Source organism: Mauremys reevesii, linkage group 13, assembly GCF_016161935.1.
Source record: "Mauremys reevesii isolate NIE-2019 linkage group 13, ASM1616193v1, whole genome shotgun sequence".
Lineage (NCBI taxonomy): Eukaryota > Metazoa > Chordata > Testudines > Geoemydidae > Mauremys > Mauremys reevesii.
In genome coordinates this window covers 15871762-15882786 of record NC_052635.1, presented here as the reverse complement: position 1 = coordinate 15882786, position 11025 = coordinate 15871762, and the positions used below count along the sequence as shown (strand labels likewise).

The window sequence follows — 11025 nt, the reverse complement described above, 5'->3', positions numbered from 1 at the left end:
GTGATTTGCCCACATAGAAAAAAGGAACATGGGGCAAGGCTGGAAATTGGACCCACAGCCACTATACCTCAAACCAGTGCCCAATCCACTAAACTACCCTTCCCGTCCAAATCAGGCCTTGCTGTTTGCACTGGGTGCCATTTGGCAGTCATTTCGTCCCAGTGTCAATCATCACAATCTGCAAAGCATGGGAGAATCTGGCCTGATTAGCTCTAGTACAAACAATCAAGATACCCCAGCTTTACACCAGAGTAACTGAAGGCCAAATATAGCCTGGAGTGGATCCACTGACATTAATGGAGCAAGGCAGATTGACACCAGCTGGGGATCTGGCCCTGTTGACTCCAGTGTGCTTATGGCTGATTGACACCATCTGGGAATCTGGCCCCTATACTTTAAGGATTGTCATCTGGCTTGAATCCACTGGGCTGTTTCCTTGCACATTTTGAGTTCAGCAGCCTGACTCATGTTACACTGGTATAAACGCGAGGAGAATTCAACTTTAAGACTATTTACATTAACAAGGAGAAGGTTAAGGTGTGATTTGATTACAGTCTATAAGTACCTACATGGGGAACCAATATTTGAAAATGGGCTCTTCAGTCTAGCAGAGAAAAACATAACACAATCCAATGGCTGGAAGTTGACGCTACATATAGTGCTGCCTTACCTAGTTTACCTCACAATAAAACTGCAGTGCCTTGTCTTCACTGTGTTTTTATTTCACAGTAGCTCACACACATTAGTTACCCCTCGGCATAATAAATCCATGTCCACAAGAAGCTCTCACAGCAACATAGCACTGTCCACATCAGCGCTCAGTTGGTGTAACTTACATCACTCGGGGGAGGGGGTGGCTTATTTGCACGCCTGAGGGATGTAAGTTGTACCAAAGTAAGTGGTTGTGTAGATCTGGCCTAAGGGAGAATGGTGCCACCAATATACTTGGCTGGACTACATCTCCCATGATGCATGAGAGTTGAGATGCCTCTGATACATGGTGCAATTAAAACTGCTGGATCCACTTTGCATTGTGGGAGATGTAGTCCTCCAGAGAACTCAGGCCATAGGCAACAAAGAGGGCTTGAACTACATAAGTCAATGTGCTAGGGAAATGGTGTTTTTTTTATTTTTAAATTATTTGAAATAAAATATTGTGGACATTTTTTTTAAAAAAATGAGATATAACAATTTGAGTGGAACTGCCCACCCAATATTTTTAAAAAATTATTTTCCTGATAGAATTTTTTTTTATTGGCAAAATTTGATTTTTTCCCGTGTGTCACAGGGCGGTCACACCTATAGTGCCCTCCAGCAGCAGGCCATGGCAGAACAGCTGCACCTGCCTCAGTTTCCCTCTTTTATAGTCCCCATTGACTCCACAACAGGCTCTCTTGCTTAAGTATTACCTCTCCTTGGGGGTAGTTTATTACCAAAACATTGTTCAAATGCTCTCCCCAAAAAAATCCGGAACATAAATCCATTTCTCACCTCCAGCGTATGTAGTCCTTAAAACCCCTGCTCTTTAGGGTGGCCACTGACACATCCCCAAATACAGGACATACCCATTATTGTCCCAACCGCTGACTGCATGACAGTCTGGCTTAAAACTGGGCAAAAGGCCTGCCTATCACTCTTCTCAACATTAACGCCCACCGCCCCTCTGCTGAGATACCACTGGGTAAGCCCCTTGGCTGCTATCCAGACATCAGCCTGCTCCAGCTCTCTTGGTCAAGCAGCTCTCTCTGCTGCTGCTCCTGCCTTTAATCCTCTCCACCCTCTGGCCCCTACTCTTTGGCTGGAGGACACCAGGCAGCAAAACCTTCTTGCTGCTCTTCAGCGTTTCCCCTAGGAAAAAAACTACAGCTTCCTTCAGGGTCTCCTGGCAGGTGGGGACTGCTGTGTGGTGAAGAGATATTCTAGGGGATAGGATGAGCCATCCTGTAGGAGGACCCCCTAGGAGGGGTTTTTCGCCTTCCTCTGCAGCATAGGGCACTTGCAGGTTAAACTAGAGCAGATGGAGGGTTCTCTGTAACCTGAAATCTTTAAACCATGATTTGCAGACGTCAGTAACTCAGCCAGCGGTTAGGGTTTCAGGAGTGAGTGGGTGAGGTTCTGTAGCCTGCAATGTGCAGGAGGTGAGACTAGATGATCATGATGGTCCCCTCTGGCATTAAAGTCTATGAGTCCATGAGTCTATAACCTATATCGAATGGAAAGGTTCCGTATTGGGGGAGAGTTTGGGTCTTACACTCTAGACCAGATCCTCCAGTGATGTACATCAGTGGTGCTCCATTAACTTCCCTAACATTTCAGCCTCTACAACTCAAGATAAAGGATAATTCCATCTGCTGATAACCATAGAAGATCCTTATGTTTGTGTGGATGGATAGCTAGCTAGCTAGATTGATTGATTGATTTTCTACAGTGTCCCTCAGCCTAGTAGGTAAAGTCCTCAATAATTCAGCCAAGGTTAGAAGTTTGATTGCCTTGAGAGTTAATATTGCCAACAAATGAAATGTTCTCTTAATTAAGTCCCCCATCACCTTAACTAAAATATCCAACGGTAGGTGCATCAAAGGAAGATGACGTCTTCCTTTACAGGGGATATAAATATCAAAGGATGCATTATTCCCTTTACAAATCCTTGTAGAATGAAACAAAGCTATCCTATGTATTGTTTTAGTTTTCTTTACTGAGGGGGAAAAAAGTACATGACAGGTTCTGGGAGAAAATGTAGGCAATTAGAAAATGACAATGCGAAGAGGAGATGTCACAGCATCAGTCTAGTAGGCCTGCAGCTTTGCAGGTAAGATTTATGCTTCCTATTAACCAAAGGGGGGGTTCTTTTTCTCCATCATTGATTGTGTCTTAATGACTCTGCAGAAATCATATGAAAAGCAACTAAGAGCAACATGGAATAAAGTTTAGAGTTGGTCAGGAAATGTTTTCCTCCCGCTCCCCCCCCCCAGAAAATTATGGGGAAAAGGAAAAACAATCATGTTCATCAACTTTCAACTTTTTCTCACAAAAACAAATACTGAAAATTTTTCACTTGGGGACAGATTTTCAAGGCTATTTAGTCACTTACAGATGCAGAGAGATTTTCTAAAGCACCAGAGCAGATTAGGCACCAAAATCCCTTTGATTTTAATGTGGGTTTAGGTGCCTACCCTGCTTACTTACCTATCTGTGTCTTTAAGTGAATAAATATGTATAGAACTCCGGCCCTTTGAATGAGGTTTCAACCTAAAGGATTTATCTTGTTTGCCACTTAGGGCTGAGATAGTCATTTACTTAGAAATATTTGTGGTTTATCTACTACTGTAGGGCTATACCATAATAATTCACACAGAAAAAAAATCATGTCATATTTGTTAAGGTTGCCCTGTTATAATTCAATAAGATTCTCCTTAAATGATAAGAATATAGGGAAGACATTGTTAAGAACATCCACAGTACTTCTGCTTCTCTGCCTCTGCCAATATAAAACTCATCATTTGGCTTGGAAGGATTCGATTTTTATTGATGAATGTCAGCAAATGTAAATTGCCCAGTGCACACACCCACTGACAAAAAAAACCCAACAAATCATTTCCACTGATAACAATCAAAATTTACAGATGGCAAAGTAAGACAGATGCTGCCTGAGAGTCCAAATCCAGCTATTTAGACTTGAAGTAAGCTTGTTACAGAAGGACTAGGGGACAAATAATAAAACCAGGCGTGATCAGTTGATTTGAGGTGATTTACTCTTTATGTTCTGACATGTGATGTTCACCGTTTGTGTTTCAATGGTTATAAAGCTGTAACGTTTTGAATCTCAGTGACTTCTGTCATTTAATAATTGTCTGTATTCCCATAATGTCCCATGACTGTGACAATTTAAATCAATACATATCTTACCAAATGCTTAAAATAAACATTGATATAATCCATTGATATTACCAAAAAAAAAAAAAGAAAGATTCTATCAAGCCTAGATATCAGCTTCTACCTATTATTGGATTGTTAACGTCCTGGGCTTTACAAATTTGCACTCTAACTCTGACTTGTATAGAAGAAAGACGTATGTGAAAAGTATATGCCCTTGCTTTAAGATATGCTTTTGCTTTTGGCTTTCTTTGAAAGGAAGAGAACAACTTTTAAATTCAAGGATTTACATATATACAAAGAATCAGATGTAAAAAGTACAACTCCTGCTTTCAATATAGGTTTCAGAGTAGCAGCCGTGTTAGTCTGTATCAGCAAAAAGAACAGGAGTACTTGTGGCACCTTGGAGGCTAACAAATTTATTTGAGCATAAGCTTTTGTGGGCTACAGCCCACGTCATCGGACGCATGCAGTTGAAAATACAGTAGGAATATATATATATATATATATATATAAACACACAGAGAGCATGAAACAATGGGTGTTACCATATACACTCTAATGAGAGTGATCAGTTAAGGTGAACTATTACCAGCAGGAGAGAAAAAAACTTTTTGTAGTGGTTATGAAAATGGACCATTTGCTGCAGTTGACAAGAAGATGTGAGGAATGGTAGGAGGGAAAATAAACATGGGGAAATAGTTTTACTTTGTGTAACGACCCATCCACTCCCAGTCTTTATTCAAGCCTAATTTAATGGTGTCCATTTTGCAAATTAATTCCAATTCAGCAGTCTCTTGTTGGAATCTGTTTTTGAAGGGTTTTTTTGTTATAATATTGTGACTTTTAGGTCTGTAATCGAGTGACCAGGGAGATGGAAGTGTTCTCCGACTGGTTTTTGAATGTTATAGTTCTTGACGTCTGATTTGTGTCCGTTTATTCTTTTATGTAGAGACTGTCCAATTTGGCCAATGTACATGTCAGAGGGACATTGCTGGCACATGATGGCATATATCACATTACTAGATGTGCAGGTGAACGAGCCTCTGATAGTGTGGCTGATGTGATTAGGTCCTATGATGGTGTCCCCCGAATAGATACGTGGACAGAGTTGGCAACAGGCTTTGTTGCAAAGATAGGTTCCTGGGTTAGTGTTTTTGTTGTGTGGTGTATGGTTGCTGGCGAGTATTTGCTTCAGGTTGGGGGGCTATCTGTAAGCAAGGACTGGCCTGTCTCCCAAGATCTGTGAGAGTGATGGTTCATCCTTCAGGATAGGTTGTAGATCCTTGATGATGTGCTGGAGAGGTTTTAGTTGGGGGCTGTAGGTGACGGCTAGTGGCGTTCTGTTACTTTCTTTGTTGGGTCTGTCCTGTAGTAGGTGACTTCTGAGTACTCTTCTGGCTCTGTCAATCTGTTTCTTCACTTCAGCAGGTGGGTATTGTAGTTATAAGAATTCTTGATAGAGATCTTGTAGGTGTTTGTCTCTGTCTGAGGGGTTGGAGCAAATGTGATTGTATCAAAGAGCTTGACTGTAGACAATAGATCATGTGGTGTGGTCTTTTCCATGGCTCCAGATGATGAAGATGTCATCAATGTTGTCCCAATGTATACCTTCAAATCAGTGGCACTGCTATGGGTACCCGCATGGCCCCACAGTATGTCAACATTTTTATGGCTGACTTAGAACAATGCTTCCTCAGCTCTTGTCCCCTAACATCCCTGCTCTACTTGCGCTATATTGATGACATCTTCATCATCTGGAGCCATGGAAAAGAAGCCCTTGAGGAATTCCACCATGATTTCAACAATTTCCACCCCACCATCAACCTCAGCATGGACCAGTCCACACAAGAGATCCACTTCCTGGACATTACAGTGCTAATAAGTGATGGTCACATGAACACCACCCTATACGGGAAACCTACTGACCCGTATACTTACCTACATGCCTCCAGCTTTCATCCAGACCACACCACACGATCCATTCTCTACAGCCAAGCCCTAAGATACAACCGCATTTGCTCCAATCCCTCAGACAGAGACAAACACCTATAAGATCTCTATCAAGCGTTCTTAGAACTACAATACCCACCTGCTGAAGTGAAGAAACAGATTGACAGAGCCAGAAGAGTACTCAGAAGTCACCTAGAAAACCTACATTTGTAAGTTGCACTTTCAGGTCAAAGAGATTGCACTACAGTATTTGTATGAGGTTAATTGAAAAATACTATTTCTTTTGTTTATCATGTTTACAGTGCAAATATTTGTAATAAAAAATAATATACACTTTGATTTCAGTTACAATACAGAATACAATATATATGAAAATTTAGAAAAACATCCCAAATATTTCAATTGGTATTCGATTGTTTAACAGTGCGATTAAAACTGGGATTAATCACAATTAATTTTTTTAATCGTTTTTAATTTTTTGGAGTTAATCATGTGAGTTAACTGCAATTAATTGACAGCCACACTATTGATTAATATGAGCAGACTGCTGCAATATGGAGATGTGAGTCTCTGCCTAGCAGAAAGAATCATCATATCATTAATGCAACTTTTTCAATTTAATGCAGCTCAAATCAGTGATAAAATAAAATAATTTGTCTCAGAAATTGCAAAGCAGAAAAATCTGAGTGGTATTTATATAAATTACAGATATACAGTAACCTCCCCTGGAAGTCTCCTTTAAAATGTCTGCACCTGCATGTTCTAAAAGGATTTAAAAAAAAGTGAGACATTATGGACTCAATTTCAAAAGGCATCTGCTTCTCTGTCCATAATATTTTTAAATACGTGACTCCTCAGCAAATTCCAACAGCACTGAAAATTCAAAGCTCTCTGACACTTAATGATATCTGTTTTGTTTTGTTTTTCTTGAATAAACCATTCTATAGATATTCCCATTCTTTTTCCTGGCTAATCACTCTTCTCTAATGCAACAGCATGTATGGCTTTGCTATCACTCCATCATCATTCACCTTCAGCAACATCCTCCAAATGAATGAAAGGGCATCCAACTCTGACATGGCTGAATGGAATATGAAAAAAGAAACTGTGAAATGTGGAGGCTTATTTTCCTCTGCCTAAATAAGAAAAATATTGTCTCTGGACCAGAGAATTGTTGAATGACTAGCAAGAGTGTTTTACGATTATTATTTATTATATTTATTTTTCTTCTCCCAAATTTTCCTCTAGAGAAATCACATGGAAAATGTAGAGTGGAGAAATGAAACGACCATCACAGAATTCATCCTACTGGGATTTGGAGATCTCCAGGGACTGCAGACTCCTCTCTTCCTGCTGTTCCTAGTGATCTACATTGTGACCATGGCTGGGAACATTCTCATTGTGGCACTAGTTGTGACTGATTGGCAGCTTCACACCCCCATGTACTTCTTTCTGGGGAACTTGTCCTGCCTGGAGACCTGCTACACCTCCACCATCCTGCCCAGGATGCTGGCCAGTTTACTGACTGGGGACAGAGCCATTTCCTTTAGTGGCTGCATCACACAACTGTCCTTCTTTGTATTCATGGTGACTGCCGAGTGTTTACTCTTATTACTCATGTCTTATGACCGCTACTTAGCAATATGCAATCCCTTGCATTATGCAGCACTTATGAGCAGGAGGGTTTGCATCCAGATATTGTCTGGCTCTTGGATAATTGCCTTCTTTTGCAGCACTGTGATAACTTTTATGATGGTCGGGTTAACATTCTGTGGTCCCAACAAAATTGACCATTTCTTTTGTGATTTCTCCCCGATGCTCAAACTCTCCTGCAGTGACACCAGCCTTATTGAACTGGTGGATCTAATCCTGTCGTTTGCAATTATACTTCCTACCCTCCTGTTAACCCTGACATCCTATGTTTGCATCATCGCCACCATTCTGAGAATCCCGTCCACCACTGGGAGGCAAAAGGCCTTTTCCACCTGCTCCTCTCACCTCATTGTAGTTGCTACTTTCTATGGGTCACTCATTATTATTTACATGGCACCAAAAGCTGGCACTGCAGGAGACCTGCGCAAAGTGTTCTCTGTCTTCTACACAGTCCTGACACCCTTGTTCAATCCTCTCATCTACAGCCTGAGAAACAAGGAGGTCAAAGAGGCCTTGAAGAAAGCTGGAGGCAAATTGGCTGCTTTGATAAGGGGCTGAATGAAATTCCTGTGGTCTCTCTTTTAGACTGAGTTGATCCCCATTTTGTCTCTTGACTCGCTGATGAAAATGGCATCACGCGTGAACTGGGTGTGGATGGTAGAATATCTCCCCTCCTGAAGTTAAAATCAATTGAGGGTACTTCCATTTGCTCCTACTCTTTCACCACATCCAACAAAAATTTCTTGTCCTTATTTTCAAAGCCAGAATTACCACTCCCTTTTCCTGTCCAACCTATCCTCACAAGGCCAGCTCCCACCTTCCCTTTGCCAATGATGAAACCCTGGATCTCTCAGTTCTCTGCTTCTTCAGCCAGAACCTCAACAAGAACTTGAACTGATATGGACGTTGGCCACCTAACTGTCATTAATTCCTATAAAAATCTTAGCAAGAATTGTTTGATAGTCCCTCTTTTGTTTTTCTACAACACTGCTAAATTTAACAGTAATCTTGCTCCTTTGCCACTAACTTCCTGTGGAATATAGAGTCCTGAAGACTCTTACGGTACATCTTCACTGCACGCTTCTTTTGGTGGGGTGTAGAGCATATACATGGGCAGTTTCTACTCCCAGCATACGTATAAATAGTGATGTAGACAGAGACACACTGCTTAGGTGAATAAAGACATGCCTGTATAGGCTCGATATTTATGTGAGTACATACCCTATATGACTTTCTACACACCCAAGCTGTGGTCTCTTGCCCACACTGTTATTTTTAGCAGTGTAGTCAGGGATGGCTCTAAGCACCGGCATCCCAAGCATGCACTTGGGGCAGCACTTCTGAAGGGGCAGCACCTTTGCTTTGGCAGCGGTACTCCAGCTTTTTTTTTTTTCCGCTTAGGATGGCAAAAAAACAAGAGCCGGCCATGAGCGTAGTGTCCCTCTTCCTTAATGATGCAGGGGCCTCTCCCCTCTGCAGGAAAAGACTACAACAGTGGGGAAATAGTCCATCAGCTTTCCACTGCCAGAGCCTTTCACTGATCCATGTAGCTTGTGCAGCAATGTAGACACAGCATGGTTTCTATTTCCTTGACACTAGTGTGTAGTGTAGACATAGGAGGACAAGATGTCTGAATTTTATAGGGACAGACCTGATATTTTGGGATTTTCTTATATCAGCAGCTATTACCCCCCCCCCCCCCTCTGTCCTGACTTTTCATGTTTGCTATGGAGACATAGCCTCAGTTCAGCCCTGTGGAGCTTAGAGCCTCTTCAGCACTCATGATTCCCATTATCCAAACACTGTTTTTCCAGTTGGTTTGGATGTCCCCTGAGATTCTTGGAAAATTGAAGTTCACTTGTATTTGCATGACCATCGTTCAGTTTCAGGTACACTCTTCACTTTTCCACCTATCACAGCTTTGAGATAGTATCCCTAGGAATGTGCTGTTACGCCAATATCCCACATCCAAGCACGCATGGGGTACTGAATGGACTTAAGGCAGACATTGGTAGCATCATTGGTAGGTTCACACCTCAGGGATGGTCATAAACACAAGACACTACTATAAATAAACTCTATTCTTTCCACAGAGAAGAACATGCACGGACATCTACAGGAAGTTGTACTGCATCCCTGGTACTTTGGGGAACTGCTCTGTCTGCGAGTAGAATTGGCTGGGAATTTTCCATCAAAATGATTTTTTCATGGGATACGCAGTTTCTGCAAAATTCAAATTTTCCATGGTGTCAGAGGGTCCCCACAGCAAACCAGTCACTGTGTTTCAATAAGCCGATGTCTGTGCTCTACACCGTGCCAACTTCTGTGGAGAACCCCATAATATACAGCCTGAGAAACAAGGAGGTCAAGGTGGATCTGAGAAGACTTTTTGAGTAGGAGATTCTAGTGGTTTATTGGCCTTTTTCTGGCCTTGTGCCCAGGGATGAATTTCCCTCTTTGTGAGTTGTAAAGGGAGTAGCCATTTGGAGATGGAAGGACTGTTTGCAGACCCTGAGCCAGATGGTCAGTTTGTTTAAAAACCCAGAGCTCCACTGACTTCCCTGGAGCTAAACAGCTGATGAAGTGGCCCAATGTTTTTTCCAGGAGTCAACCAGTCTGCCCAATCTGCGACGCAAGAAACAATCTACTATTCTTAACTAATTGTCCTGTTGGGCACATCAGCTATACTCCAGAGTGACTCCAGGAAAGTCAGCAGAGTGGCTCTTGATTTGCAGAAATGTGTGTGTGCATATGCAAGGAGAATCACACCCTCTCAATCCAAATAAGCAGGCAGCACTGCTCATGTCTTTACCATATTCCTCAGTCTTAGGGATTTCCTTAGCTCCCTGAGATGTCTCTGGTATCTTCCACTTCCTGAATCTCTCCATTTACAATGTTCTGTATCTCAGCGTATGGAAAATGGCTGATATAAGAGTAACAAAAATCTATCTTTTGTAAGTACCTGTGTGACCCTATCACAATCGTATCTTAGTGTCCCACAGACATTAATGTATTTGTCCTCACAACACTTTTGTGATGTAAGAAAGTGTTATGATCCCCATTGTCCCAATGGGGAAACTGAGGCAGAGAGCGAGAGAAAGACAGGCTATCCCAAATTCACACAGCCTGTATAAAAGCATCCACTTGAATTAGAGAGTAGAGACATTATTTTACTTCTCTATTTGGTGCTGGTGTGACCACTGCTGGAATATCTAGTGCTGGTGTCCACAGTTAAATTGGAGAGGGTTCAAAGAAGAGCCACAAGAATTATTAAAGGATTAGAAAACCTGCCTTATAGTGATAAACTCACAGAGCTCAATCTACTCACCTTAACAAGGAGAAGGTTAAAGGGTGACGATTACAGTCTATAAGTACCTACCTGAGGAACCAATATTTGAAAATAGGGTCTTCAATCTAGCAGAGAAAAATATAACACAATCCAATGGCTGGAAGTTGACGTTACATATAGCGCTGCCTTGCCTAGTTTAACTCACAATAAAACTGCAGTGCCTTGTCTTCATGGTGTTTTTATTTCACAGTAGCTGA

General features: G+C 41.7%; 1 protein-coding gene across 1 annotated transcript; it reads left to right on the top strand.

Moving 5' to 3' along the window:
• The first annotated feature begins 7083 nt into the window (after nt 1-7083).
• On the top strand, nt 7084-8037 carry LOC120380126 (olfactory receptor 6B1-like). The gene has a single exon (XM_039497621.1). It carries the CDS (start codon nt 7084-7086, stop codon nt 8035-8037), a length of 954 nt encoding a protein of 317 aa, XP_039353555.1.
• The last annotated feature ends 2988 nt before the right edge of the window (nt 8038-11025 follow it).